General features: G+C 41.7%; 1 protein-coding gene across 2 annotated transcripts in view; it reads right to left on the reverse strand.

Annotated features, from left to right (window-relative positions):
- Positions 1–221: 221 nt before the first annotated feature.
- The window catches only part of peli1b (pellino E3 ubiquitin protein ligase 1b), a 48,144-nt gene continuing 32,991 nt past the window's right edge, over positions 222–15,374 (reverse strand). For both annotated transcript variants that reach the window (XM_008428884.3, XM_008428885.3), the window contains exons 3-7: positions 12,341–12,470; positions 9,412–9,513; positions 7,915–8,112; positions 7,579–7,767; positions 222–4,199 (exon numbers count right to left, since the gene is read on the reverse strand). In XM_008428884.3, the coding sequence (XP_008427106.1) occupies positions 3,621–4,199; positions 7,579–7,767; positions 7,915–8,112; positions 9,412–9,513; positions 12,341–12,470 (1,198 nt within the window). In that variant the 3' untranslated portion in view covers positions 222–3,620. The remainder of the gene's footprint in view (positions 4,200–7,578; positions 7,768–7,914; positions 8,113–9,411; positions 9,514–12,340; positions 12,471–15,374) is intronic.

Raw genomic sequence — 15,374 nt, forward strand, 5'->3', positions numbered from 1 at the left:
TTTCATCTCTAGAGAATTTTTGGAACACATAAAATAGACCTTTGTGTTCTTTTTGGTCTTATAAATCTTCCATGGATGCTATTTTTGCTCAGTCTCTTTCTATTTGGCTGAATCATCAGCTCCATTCATTATTAAAAAAAAGAAGAAAAATATCAAGTGGTGGAAGTAGAACCACCCTCCCGTCGTTGGGCAGCATCCAAGTGAAACAACACAACTAAATGTCACTTTTACACTTTATTGTTTAAAGTTGATACAAAAAAGTGTTTGCTGGAAACATTCTTTGATTTTGCCTTTTACAAGCACAAAGACAGGAGAAGAGGTGAGTAAAAGATGGAGGGATGAACTGGTGTTTGAGTCAAAACAGGGTTGAGAGAACAGTAGAGAGACAGAGGGAAGCCCTTTATTCACACAGAGTCCATGAAACGAGACCAAACAAGACTTGAGTGAAGGAGAGGACAGAAGCTTCGTCTTTTTTCCCTCCTTTTTTTTAAGGTGACGTATCCTCAGATGGCTGTAGCATAGGGTGTGCAAGCGCGTGCACGGGGCATCGGTTTCTCCCTGAGGTGAGTTAGTGTGTCGCGGTCTGAGGATACGAGGAGAGCTACTGCGTGGGCAGAAACTGAACACATACAATCAACCCGTTAAATTACAATCTCTCTCTTTCTTGCATACAAACACAGAACGACCGATTACCTGCGAGGGTTCGGACTTTGCAAGGACCTGAAGGTTGGAAGAGACGCTTCAGTTTTGTCTACAGCTTCAGTGTCTCGCTAATGTAGGTCGCACCAACGCGTGCAAGGCAGTAGGAGTTTGGGAGAATCTGTGCTTTTATTTTATTTTATTTTTTAATAAAAGAAAAAGTGACATCAGGACTGCCTCAGTTAAATCTATTCCCTTTTCTCAGGTAGGAGGGAAGAGGGTGGATGCATAGTTCAACTAGAAAGTTTCTGGTGAGCAGTGGGAATTTTATTAAGGTACAGCAAGTTAAGGGTTCAAAATTTTTTCATCAACTCATTCCTATAATGTGATGTCTTTTAATGATTTGCTTGAGAAAGTATCAATCCGCTGGATGGAGGAAAACTATCACATTTCTTCCTTGCTCATAAGAAAGAAAGTCAGATGTTGTGGATTTGTTAACGGTTGCACAAAAGATAGTCATGGTGTTAAAATCCTACGACTGTCTTAAGAGATGGGGGTCATTTGGATGTCACGAGTTTTTTTACTCTGTGCGTGGTCCAGGTGTCTTTGTGTGTGGTTTCGGGAATTGACGGTCTGACGGGACAACCCCCTGCTTCCCCGCTGTCTTACTGTCACATTTGCCCCGTTTCTCCTGAGCCTTGTGCTCAAACCACAGGAGGGTTAATCTAAAAAAAGTGCCACCCATCTTAAGGACATTTTAAAAGTAGAAGTGGCATACAGAAAACAGTATGTCTGTAAAGCAGCAGACAACCAGCTTGACAAATTAAACTAATATCTTGCTATTCATGTGTTACTATATAAAGAATAATACAGTCTGTCTATGCAGCAAACATAAAAAGTGGCTACTCTATTTACTTGTGTTTATTCTTCATTGTCCTTTAAGTCTAAGTATCAGACATTAAATAATACTGTACATTGATATACAAATCAATGTTATTTTATTAGCAGTATGAATGTTTGCTTTTGTGGTGTATATATAAATAAAAAGAAGCTATTCTTTTTGTAAAAATTTGGGGGAAATTCTATAACACTTGTTTTTTTACTAAATCATATGTGGAGTATCTCATATCGTCTTGATCTAGAAAAAAATAAAATAAAATAAAAATGCATTGTTGTTCTCATTAAGCATTTACGAGAACCATTTCAGTGAAAAGGAAAGGACAGGCAGCCCTGATAATCTGTGCCTCATAGAAAATCACACGAAGATGATGCTTGAAAAGCACAAATTGTCACAAAGACCTGGGAAAAAAAATCAACGCACGTCTCTACTTGTGGCAGCTGCGGCTCACGAATCAGATGAGTCAAATCCTTTGTGCTGTGATTATTCAATCAAAGTGGAAATGCGCCGATCAATTAACCAGAGATCAGAATTGGAAGATTTTTCTCTGATCGGTGATCAGTAGTTCAAACAGTGAAAAATAACTTTTCCTCTTTTTCCAAGTGTTTTAAAATCAAGAAGCCATTTTAGTCTATAAATTTATCAGCTACAAAGAAGAACTTGATGCCCTTTTTTGAGTTTACAATCAATCCGCTAAACTCTGCACTTTAATACATATGTAGTAACAATCTGGTAATTTTTCTGTTGGCCACAATCAAACAATATGTGGTACTTTTATTTTTTTCTAAAAATACAGCTTGTCAAAACTGGAATAGGCAGATCAGACTTGGTATCAACCAACACGAGTCTGACTGGTGCATCTCTGAACCAAATGTAGGAGAAAATGACTAAATTGCTTCAGTTTGCTTCAACACAAAGGCAAGAACCATATTAGGGCCCTGTGTGTGTGTGTGTGTGTGTGTGTGTGTGTGTGTGTGTGTGTGTGTGTGTGTGTGTGTGTGTGTGTGTGTGTGTGTGCGCGTGTGCGCGTGTGTGTGTGTGTGTGTGTGTGTTTCAAAAGTCACCAGCAGGGGGCACTGTTACTCTAGGAGGCACCAAGTAGCAATTTGAGATCCTGGCGGTTTCTGACTATGCTGGTCGGTATCTGACACAGACCTTCACTAACGTCACAGCAGCCACGCAGACCGAATTAAGACGATATCCACATCTGCTAAACATTAGTACCACGAGTTCCTGTCAGGGAGCTCCTCTATGTTTAAAATAAAATAAAAACAAACAACAGTTCAGCTTAGAGTGCGAGTCCACGGCTACATAATTGCGTTTTTTTTTATTTTATTTTTATGGCTAACAGGTGATCGGGACGAAGTCACTCGTTAAAGGGAGGGCGGCGGCCGAGCAGGCATCGAAAAACATGCCTCCGTTTAATGCTTGAGGAGGTTTCTATTGCTCTGCAAGTGAAACGTCTGAGAAGGTAACCGATGAGAGCGAACATTAGGACACAAGGTGTATAAATACATTGAATGGATTCGACAGGTAAATATGGACAGACGAGACAGAGAGAGAGAGAGAGAGAGAGAGAGAGAGAGAGAGAGAGAGAGAGAGAGAGAGAGAGAGGAAAAACACAGAACGATACTCCTGGAACTCCCAAAACTTCATGTGTGATTAACAAATACGCTGGATTTTCAAAGAAAATTACTTATGGATGAGGGATAAAGGTTGAAGCAACATCCTGGGTCATAAATAAACACATTTCTTTAAATAGGCTCTGAGAGATGTACACGTGGATTGCAACAAATACATGAATAAAAACCGCTAACGGCGTGTCAGTACGTCAGATAAATACTGTTGAAAGTTCTCCCCGTGACACAAAGTTTACCCAGCAGTGTTCTTTGTTTGTTTGTTGTTTTTTTTTGTGTCTCTGGTTTCATGAAAATATAGAAATTTGTTTGTCATTCATGAAAAAAGCAATACAAAGGTCACTTAAAAAGGAGACAGAGGCAAAAGGTCCAGAGAGAAAAAAATCAGTATGGAACTCTCGTCCCATCCGGATCCTTCGAAGCATGCCGAGGAGTTTCCCCCGCCGCTAGTCGAGGGGTCCCTGGAAGATGAGTCTGATGTAGCCCTGCTCACCGCTCAGCTGCTGGGCGCAGAAGGGACAGGCGGCGTGGAAGGTGTGGGTGCCGTGCGGGAGCGGGATCTGGCTCCAGAAGGTTGCCGTTTTCTCCGAGCAGACGTGTCCGCAGGGGCTGAAGGTGTGTGTGGGCGGAGCGGCATCGACGTAGAAGCCCGCCTCGCAGCCCAGCCACAGCGGCACGTAGGGGCCCTTCGCCCGGCACATGGGGCACTCCCGCAGTCGGCCCTCACGGCCCTCCCTCTCCTCACGGTGGTTCCCCCAGTTGTGGTAGCCGTGCACGTGGCCACACTGCAGGTAGACCCAGGGCTGCTTCTCGTCGGGCGTGTCCTTGCGGCGCATGGAGGGGAAGGCCAGTGTGTTGAATCCCACGGGGCACTGAGGGCGGGCTGCATTGATCTCCTGCCGCAGCGCTTCCAGGTGTTTAAGGGTGGGGGTGCGGGACAGGCCCTCAGCTGTGCGCCACAGCAGGGTGGCACCGCAGAGGTCGATGAGCGAGCCGTCAACGAGCTCCTGAGTCTCGGTCTCCACCTGGAACACAACATGACAGCAAGTCATACTGGGCTCGACACATGGGGGGTGAACACAACACAAGGGACACTACAGCAACTGAAGTTGAACATTTTTCAATTTTCTTAATTGAAAAATTAAGAAAATTGCTTGCCTCATTTTCGCGTACGAGCTTGAAATTTCACATGCATGAATTTTGTCAGTCGCTTGACTGGAGGTCAATAAACATATGTCGCATCATTGCACAAGTTCCATAGGAAATGAAAGGAGAGGGAGAAACGTCACCTTTTCTGTGCCCTGTACATGGAGATTATCCTGCTTCAACTTGAAAAACAACATCAGACCTCCAGAAAGGTAAAGATAGAGCCGACTGACACATGATGATTGTCTGATGTGCGTCCTGGTAACGTATTTGCTGTTATGTTTGATTAGCTCATATTTTTCAGTAACTAAGTTTAAAGACCAACACCAGCAGATGGCATGCCTCCCCAAATCGTTAAAGACTGGAAATTTCCCACTTGAATCACATGCAGCTGGGATTCTATGTCTCTCCATTCTTCCTCCTCTGGGACCTCGATTGCCAAACAAAATGTACTTAAGTCTAAAAATAGGACTTACAGAGTAAAAGTCAACTCTTTGTTTATTTCTTACCCCAATAAATATATATTTTTTACACAGTCTCTGGTTCTGGAGTGGCATTAAATGAGTCAGTTGTAGTCCATCTGCATGTGGTCAGTCTTGAGGATCCGACTTGAGCTGCAGTCCATACATCTCCCTTAAACACTTGACCAGACTTTGGTTTCCAATGCTATCAAGAAATGCAGTTCTCTTGTATTTTCTATCGCTATGTTTCTCTTCGCCTCAACTTTCCATTAGTGTGCTTGACACATACCAAAGCACAGTAAACGGGGACACTTGGAGTGTGTGCATTATCATATCTAGCAAACGTCCAGCCAACGCTCAAGCCAATGTTCACTGAAAGTCCGCAGACAACATCCGCTGGACATTTATGGTATGTCCGAATTCAGCGACTGCATCCGTCAAAGACCGGATTTGTCTGAATTTATAGTCGCTCACTTTGTGACTGAGTCCGGCTACGAGTCTGTGTAGCTAGACTCAACCACCGTGGAGGAGACCAGACATAGCTTTAATGGCGTTTTATTTTGGGTCAAAATAAAATCTCGTCCGCCAAATCTTGTCTGTTGTCATGAGTGTACAATGGTAGTTCACTCTGAACAGCCAGGTTTTTGTGGTGTGTCCTATTGTATATAAATTTATATACTCATCAGTGTGTCCAATCATTATGTAGGCCATGACTAAATATCCCTCCGGTTTTTTGGTCTTACAAAATATTCCAATATTCTAAGAAGTAGAATTTTGGCTTTTTAGATATAATCTAGCTGAAAACCCAAATCTAAACACTTGATTTACTCCATGTGTGATGAATCCAAATAAATGTTTTTCCTAATTAGACTTAATTTACTGAAATAAATAAACTTTGCTATGATATTATCGCCTGATAATCCTGAAAAAATTGTTTGCCCTCATTTGTTATTTAACTATACATTCTTATTCAGATTTAAACAGAAATCAGAAATTATTAGTATTTTATGATATTTCCAGCTTGTAGAATAAAATCTGGTTTCTCAGAATCAAAAGCTGGTGAACTTCGGTTGAAAAAGCTGTCAGATCTGTTATTTCTGCAGTACCGCTGTGAGCGCAGCAGGTGGCAGTGTAACAAAGCCGTCCCTAAGACTACAGATACATGTGGGCCTGTCAGAGGTGCAGGAAAAGTGACAGCTGGAGGGAAGCTGACACGAGGAAGCTAAAGTCCATGCTGCTGGATGGTGAAGCGGACAGCTGCTGGAAACGTCTAGATGAACTCAATGTTGAGGGATAACCCAGTCAGGACTTGTGAGATCAGACGGAGCGGGAAATTTCATGTTTAGATAACCGGAGTACACGAGGAGGGCAAAAACGTAAAATGGAGGTGGAAAAAAAAGAAGGGAGACAGAGATAAGATGAGGAAGTACTTCCAGGTGTTTGTGTTAAGGTTACTATGGCTCTCATGTTGGCCAGGGAAGAACATGCAGTCTTCATTACATACACATAGGCGTTTGTACAGAAAGACTTAAGTTTCTACTGTTGAAAATGACCCAACTCATGGAACAGAAGGTCACGCCTTTTAATTTGTTCACCTATAAACCACATCAAAACAACGGCAGATTGAAAAATTGCTTCAGTGCGTCTGAATGCCCAGATGTGTGATCTATGTAAACCTCAGCTTTTCCCCATCAAATTAGACCAAAGCAGATCATTTACCAGCTGTTTCCACTGACCATATAATTACGCAATTTGACATTTTGAAAATAAACACGTTTAATGAGAACACAGCAATTATTAACCAACTAGTATATTGGATAAAAAAGTTTTGATGAGTTTTTTTTTTTTTTCTGTATTGAAATTGTTGAGTCACGTGAGGATGTTGCCACTGGTGCAAACTACAAAGAAGAAGAGGACAGGAAGTAGTAGTAGGAGGAATATTTTTTCATTATCATGTGAACAAACTTATTCAAATGTGATTTTAATTGCACTTATTTGGAAACACCGCAAGTGTGAAATTGCAATTTTTTTTTTTCCATTAGAAGAATATAGACGAAATATAGACATTTGTAATGGAAACGCATTTTATTGTGTCTGAAAGTTCCGTTATGCAGATGATGTAGTGATGTTTTTGTGATGCAGACAATGGAAGATAAAATAAAAATACATACATATTTTTTTCATCAATAACATTCAGAATTACAAAAAAAACCTTCAGAGACGTTGTGCCTGTAGTCTGAGAACAAGTGTACTGTGAAACAGGGAGCAGTGGACGTAGTTGGAGATGGGGGAGCTGTTAATTTGAGAACTGGTGGGACACAAGCTAGACATTAATAAGTTGATATTGTAGAGGTGGGAATGAAACAACCTAATTAAGACCACCGGCGTCTTGAGTGTAGTCAGATAAGTGAGTCATGGCTGTGAAGATGAGCGGCTGTGATTGGCCGAGAGACAGCTGGAGGATCTCTTGCAAGATTGTGTTACTCACAGTTTTGTCTGGCAGACTGTTGCCTGGGAGATGGCATCCAGATAACCTTCTGATGGTGTAAAGGTTCGACTGGGCACGGCCAGGTATAAGTGTGTGATAAGCAAAGTGTAAGGGCTTTTTCTGGGTTAATCAGAATTTTCTGCGGATGAGCTAGTCATTTACCTCTAAGATCTCTCACAGCAATATTTTTACACCACTGCAGGCAACAGTTTTAAGCTGAAAACTTTCTAACAACGGAAACACGAAGAGACCAAAGACAGAAAAATACTTCCTATCACAGCCGGGCTAAGCTTATATGAATGATCTCACCATTTTGCCCCGCTGCTGCGCTGAGCGGGTCTCTCGCAGGGTGAAGACGTTCCCACAGACCGAGATCTCCCTCCATACTCCCGGTTTGGAGTCCTGCATGAAGCCGCTGCGAGGGTGCATCACCAGGACGCCGTTGGTGGTCAACCCGTCCATCTGTCCGTCGGACGTCTTCCACTTCGCAGCTTTCTCCTGATGTGAAAATTGATGTTAAAAAAATCCTTCGTTAACCAGCCTGGAACGCCAGATTTTCACACCAGGGAAGAGCTATTTAAATAAAGATCTAAAATTGTTTAATGTAAGGAGTCGCGTTGTGTGTGAGGATGAGACGGCGCTTACCCCTAGGAATATGTTCTTTGAGGAGTCGAAGCCCGCGGCGTAGATGCGAGCTGTGTAAGGCGGCGTGCGCTGGCACATGATGCGGCATGCGAAGCGGGAGATGGTGCTCTGGACCGACTGAGTGTCCGAGTTGCTCTGGCTGCCGGCCACTGTGTCCGTCACCACGAAGTCTATCGGACTCTCTGTCGATCGGCCGATCTGGCGACGAGAAGAAATTGAGTACATCTATGAAGCAAATGTGTTCAGCTTTTCCTCTAGCTTTGGAGAAGCTGAGAATAACAAAGGCAGAGTGTAAGAAAACCACAATGTTTGTAGAGGTAAAAATGAGCTGGTGTTGTAGGAAAGTAAAAAAAAAAAAAGGCATGTAATTTGTTTGATTTTGTTGTATTTCTAAGAGCAGGATAACCTTGACTTTGTGCTGTGCTACCAGGCACTTTGAAGCCCCTGACAGCGACCTGCATCATCACTGAACCAAAATAACACGGCAACAGACTAAACTCCCACAGTTTTATTGCTACCCAAGCAAAGAGTAATTATAGAAAATGCTGTGAATATATTTTATACCCAGCCCCCTCCAAGTCTGAATATGCTTTGCATGTTTCACATAAAAAATGCTCACCTTTTAAAAATGTGTTGCTGTGTTTGCCGTTGCTCAAAAAAACTCCCCAACTAATTTTGTCATACTATTTTGTCATTTTGCTCCATTTTTCCACATTTTTGAGGAACAAAAGTCTGTGAAAGAACGTGGCAGGTACAGAGTTTGACCAGTTGCACTGTTTTTGCCACTTCTAAGGTCAAGAATGATTAACAACCGAAATGGACAAAAAGATCTACTTGCAGCCACAATAGAGGATTTTCAGCCCGGGTGCCCTAATTGACCATCAGCTGATCTAGGGGTCAACAGACTTTACAATCCAAGGAACCGTTTTTAGCATCACTCCTGCTACATGGCTGCTGTAAACACAAAATCTGCCACTTCTACTTGGTAACATAAGGAGCCGCAATTTCACATCTAATTTCAAGTTTTAGGCCAAATAAAAAACAACGTTTTTGACAAGAAAATAAGAAAAAGATTGCGTTGAATACATTGATAAAATTAGAATTTCTTCAATGGAACAACCTATCTAAATTTAGCTCCAACAAAGCTGGAAAATGAGGAGGAGGAGCTGTAGCCTTGCTCTCTGTTAGGCTACACTCTCTCCACAACAGAGCCTGTCGCGAATGCTAAGGCTAGTTAGCTTGGCCACCATGTCCTACCTCCAGCTGGACAGGTCTGACTGAACTTTGCCACATTTGCTTTTAAACTCCACAGCTCTTTATGACGTAAATGTCATCTAATCTCAGTCTTTAACATCGTGTGTGAAAACCTCTGCACAAACCAGCTTTGTTAAATAGATCCCAATTAACTACTGCATGTAAATGAAGCAGAGAGGTGGAAAAAAAAATAAAGGTTGTAAACTGGCTGTAAAACTCCAGGCTTGGTGATAAAAATTTTACCTGGAACATATCAGTATTGCTGTCATGAGTGTATTCCACCACCACCGTCTGGGCTCGGGACAGAGTGTAAGAGATGCTGTGCTGGTCTTTGTTGCTTATGGCCTGTTGGGACACAAGGAAGGGATGATGGATGACAATAAAGGCAGGGAATGGAGAGAAGAGGACAAGAATAACTGCAGATGCTGTCACACAATAACTCATTAGAAGACTTGAACATGGTTTGATAGAAAAAGAGCTCAGTTTCCAGAGAACAACAGATGTCAGAAGTGCCGTCACGAACTGGAGCAGACCCTAGACCACCCACACGATTAAAGAGGTCAATGACTCTTCCAGATTCTATGAGATACTGCACACAACAAGCCTTTAGTTTTGCTGAAGTGAGAGCGTAGAAGTGTGCCCACAGTCGGCACACTGCTTACAGATGTTAAACCATAAAAAAAATTAAAAAAAAATTAAATAAAAAAAAAACCTGAAAGATGTCCCTCATTTATTTCCTTTCTCTGACCATTTAACAGATTCGGATGATTTCCGATGATGGAAACATGTGCTTCCCAGGATTTTGCAGGAAAACACTCCGTTACCTTCCACTGAACCGCTCACTTATTTCCCTTATAAAACCTTCACCATGTTCCAGTTAAACGCCGCGTTAAAACGCCCTCCTCCTTCCACCGGCCTGTATTTGCCGTCACAGTGAGCGTCTCTGTGTTCCCGTCTTTAAAAAAGCAAAAGCAAAGCAAACATGTGGTGGAGAGTCCAGCCCCGGAGAACTATGTGTGTTTTTGAGCAGCTTAAAACAAAAACAGTTTTAAGCTGTCCTCTCTCTCCAAGGAGCCACTCTTTCTTCCTCTTAAAGTGGTCTTCAGGCTTTCTGAAGGTCTTCCAAAGTTTTTCTTTGAACTTCCCTGCGAACACATTTCGCACGCAGCACCTGGCAATGAAAGTCGGTGCTGAAGAACAAAGAAGATGGACAGATGGCATACAAAAAGAGAAATGTCAAGGCTATAAATCTACTGTAGATACAGTAGAAAAAAAACTAGAAAAAAAACAGTAGAAAAAAAACTATTTCAGCATTTATTTATTTGGGATTAAGCTTGATGGAACTAAAATCCTAGTTTCTTCTGTCAAGCAGTTATCTTTGGCATTTCCTATATAGGTCATAGAACTGACAACAAATTACATCTTTGTCAACTTCTTGAAACAGCCAGCCAGTTAAAACAGGTTATTATCTAAGATGATTGTCTCCTATCAATAGAGAACTTGTTTACTTGTTGAGTTTTAGAAGCTTTTTATGGTTAAAAGATTCCCAGATCACATTTAGACATCTTAGAACTCAATGTGGAATCAAATTGCCAATGGTTTTATCCCCAAATGTAGCTCAGTTAATATTCTACTCTTTTTTTTTTTCGTGCTGTAGGAGGCTGGGCGGTTCCTTACCAGGCGCTAACCAGAAGTCAGTCTCCTGGGTCTTGCTCAGATATAGGTAACCGAATCCCTCAATCTTGTATTCCTGAAAAAAATCCACTGAATCGCACTTAGTCTGACCTCTCACCCAGAACCAGTTTGCCATGGGAGACCCTACCAGGGGCAAAAACTGCCCCGGACAACATAGCTTCTGGGGTCCTCGAGGCACTCAAACCCCTCCACCACGGTAAGGTGGCGATTCGAGGAGGGGACTGTCACATTTAGAAGTGAGCTCAATCCGTTTGTGTCCTGGACAGGAAACAGTGACTTAGATGCTCAGCCAGTGTTGAAAGTTGCTCTAGAGGCTTTGGGGCAGATGGGTAAATATCTAACGGCTATCTTAGGTACACCTCAGAGTTTCTCCCTGCAGGAGAGCTGGGAATAGGCAGGTCAAGAGAGCTCTTCATAAGGTATTGCTTCAACGATGGAGGAACCTGTTGGTTGGGCTGATAGTTATAAGCCTGGATGGACATGGTCAGTGTCTGGACAGAAAAAGAGCAAAGGAGCAGCTGAAGACCAAAGAAAAACTTCCAAAAGAGATTCAAACCAGCTTTGAAATCTCTTTTCTTTAGAAAAGGAGCCAAAAGGAGTCGGGCCCATTGACAGAAAAACATGAAAGATGTAAGGTAATGATGAAAACATCAGTAAAAAGATCCCCAAAAATACTAACCCTGAATAAAAATCATTAGAGATGCACCAAAAAACCCACTTGGTTGATCCTGACTGGTGACCAATTAGTTAGAAATTTACAAAATTACCTTTTGACCACTGAACGCACCATAGATAAGAGCTACGTGTTAGCAAGAGAGACAGCTGCTTTGGTAATGCTACCCTCACTAACTGCTAATATAAGACAGCAAAGACAATTTTAAATGTCATTTTGCCTACTTTCTAAAATAGTAAAACCATATTTTGTAGTAGCTACTATTTTGTATGTTACAGTACTTAATGAGACATTTCTTTAAATTGTTATTTGGCAGATCAAAACCTGACAAACCCCAGACGTCAGAAACCAGCCACAAAAATCTGATACATTATTCACATACCAGAAAATTTTAGGTTTTAATTTATGTTTTAATTTTACCAACAGGTTTCTTCTGACTGGGAGTAATATTAAAATTCTAAATTGGCCCATTAAGACTCATAGAGAATCTGTGGAGAAAGCTAAAGATTAGGGTGATGGCAAGGAGGCTTTCCATCGGTTGTTCAGGACTGGAGATAAATCCTCAAAATACAAGTGAAAACATAAAGAAAGCTGCTCTGAGATTATAACAGGACATGTATAAAAGACATTTCAGTTTAATGAAAATAATTTTAAATCTCAATCTGTCAGCAGAATACATAACTTTGGCTTTGACTGTATCACAATACTTATTTTTAGTCGAAGGTAGAAAGGCTTGAAGCAGCTGAAGAGGAGTGCATAGATTACATCAGTTGTTCAAGTGTGTGTGCGTGAGTGTGTTTTCACCTTGGCTGCCTGTGGAGAGCAGGCGATGTGAACTGTGCTGGGCTTCACCCCGTTTGCCTTCGGCCTCCTATAAAGTGCGAAGCGGCTTTTACGTCGACCTCGGTCCCCATTGGGCAGAGAACCATTGTACCTACACACACACACGCACACATGCACACGCACACACACACACACCCACAGACACATAAATGCAAATGTAAACACACAAAACAACAGGGCATTTATTGTCTAGGCAGCTGGATAATGCGCTGGAATAACAGTCACAGTGGAAAATGCTTGAGGCATTTTGCCGCACTCGCAGACCCATCCACAAACTGGTGCTCATAGTTTTCATGCATGCATTTAAACTAAAGTACAGAATGTCATTACACACAACAAAGTCCTCCAAACACAAGATCAGGACGGCTGAGAAAATAAACAGTGAGAGAGAGAGCGAGAGAGAGAGAGAGAGTAATTTGGGCTGGTATTTGTCTGAGGAAAGCAGAATAAACAGAGCCGAGTCTCTGGCCCTCAGCTACACCCCGACTCTGCAGTCAGGGAGAGTTTATCATTTATTAACTTCAGAATGAAAACTTTCGGAAACCATTCCTCGTCACCATCTACTGCAGGCTGTTTCTGAATTTCCGAATGTTTTATTGCCAAAATAATAATACAAAAAAGTGTTTAATTTCAGCTCTGACCAGCATATAACTTCACGTTCCCTTAAGCAGCAGAGCTTTATAAAAGATGCTGCATGTAGTTTAACACATCCAGAAGAATAAGAAGTTCTGTCCTCATTTTGACCCTCATTTCAGATGAACTGCAGAGAGAAGACTCAAAGTACACAAACGCATCAGGACCTTTCACTTCAAACAAGTTATTTTTGGACTGATGGGAATTGTTGAGCGGTTTTCTTCCATGTTTGTTCATTTATTTTCTTTAGTTCTAGTTCTTCAGATTATGATCAGTTTTCATTTACTTCCTGATTTCATACATTACTCTTTGCATCTATGGTTTATTTGACTTAGTTTGGTTTGTCCTTTACGTCTTATCTTAACACCTGAGATTCAGCTTGCTGAATCATTTTCTGGCTGTAAGAGGAAAGTGCCAGAAGGCAAACATCAAATGTAATCTCAAATATTCAAAGTGGGAATGTCCAACCTACCGACTGCTACAGCGAAACACACTTTAAACACCTGCACCTTTAACAATTTGTAACTCATCAAATCTTTTACACACACAGCACTACCTGCTTCAGGCAAAACACTGTTTTTCCAACTTGCTTACTTGCAACTTAAAATAGACTGTCTGTATGTACGGTAGTACTGCTGGAACCCAAGATGTCGGGACCCAAAGTGAGTCTTAAATCAATCAACCAGAAATTAATTTAAAAAATTAATAAGAAATGTTATTATGAAGCGGTTGAGGTTCTGTGTGTTATTATACTTGATAATAGGGCTGAACGATATGACAGAATCTCACAAAATAAGCATTTCATATAGGTTGAGCAGGTTGTTGCTAGGTAACCACAAGTTACTCAACTGGTTGGGCAGCTAAAGTCTTTCCTCTGCCTACATTCCCCAGAATCCTGTGCAGTTCTGGATTGGAGTTCAGTGAAATGATTGAACATCCTCTCAGATGTATTGTTGCTAATCACGTGTATATCAGGATATGAATTGTTATTGCTTTCTTGTCCAACCCTGCTTGATCACTTAGACTTATCTGTAGTGCTTGGACTCTTTTTGTGGGGCAGAAGCTAAGAAGATTATCCATCGCAAATGTAAGCCAAAACAAATTTAAATAATAGAAAACCAATAACTGTGGACTTCCCAAAAAACCTTTTTTGAGATATAGTTTGGGAAAAATATGTAAAATCAAAAAGTATTAAGCAGGCATTGAGTGTACTACTTGGATGTGTTAAAATGCTCTCATGCAAGAATGCTTGTCCTATGTCTCTTTGACCAATCAGATCGTCGACTCAACTCCACCCACACACCCTTGGCGTCGGGTCCAGTAAAGGTAGCTCTGGCATGTTGTGAGGACGCCCAGCCTACGGGGCTAAACGTTTCCTCCGCGAGAGCCCAGGCACTAAAACTCAAACAACACCGTGAGGATTTGTGTGTAACCATGGTGAGAGAGAGCAACGTTTGGGAAGAGTTGTCATGGCACAAGCGTAACCATGGGGAAGTTTAGCCCGTATCCATAGAGAGGCCACGGCAGACTACTTGCAGAGCTCGGAGGGCTGCAGGCGGTTCAAAGGAAGGCTCCTGTGGGAAGCAGAGCTGTGTGTGTACATGTATCCAAGCTTTTCCCAAAAGTGCAGGGACCAAAGGTTAATAACAAGAAATTAGTGCAAGCCTGTGAATATGAACCTGCAGGCTGTTTGTGCTCACGCAGAAAGAGCTGGAGCTAGGACGCTCTTTGTCTGTAACCCAAAAGTAACCAATAATGTTATGAAAGTCTTTTTTCTTCAAACACGAAGGATATAAAGTCGGCTAATCAACATCAAGCAACTTCTTTGGAGACGCGCACTGAAAAACACGACGATGTCCCTCTGAAGCTCTGTGTTCATGTTTCTGTCTAAAATATTATTTGAAGAAGTCAAAATTTCACGAAAAGCTTCTAATTGTCCACATGTATACTTTAAGACTGTTCTTTCTGTGTGTAGATCTTCACAAGAACTTAAAATACGTTTTGGCTGCAACGCAGAATGCATAGCAGGATTCATCTGAGTCAGATGATTAAAAAGACATTTGAATGAACTGGCCTGTCAGCTCATCACCCTGGGTAAAAAAGACTCATGATACACTCGTACCGAACAGATTATATAAGAATCGGACTCAATTTAAGTCCGGTTTGAGTTAAAGTGTACCGACACGCAAATGTATTACACAACTGAATGAAATGATTTTTCTCTCGGGTCCAGAGTGAGGGCAGGTACCAGAACACGTTAGACCAGCAGGTTTCTTCCTACCTGTTGATGTGATTGAAACAGTATGTCATCTTTTGACTTCCAAACAACGTGACTGAATAGTGTTAAACACTTAAACGGCAA

Source organism: Poecilia reticulata, chromosome 15 (genome assembly GCF_904066995.2).
Source record: "Poecilia reticulata chromosome 15, P_reticulata-male-v2, whole genome shotgun sequence".
In the NCBI taxonomy this organism is placed as follows: Eukaryota; Metazoa; Chordata; class Actinopteri; order Cyprinodontiformes; family Poeciliidae; genus Poecilia; species Poecilia reticulata.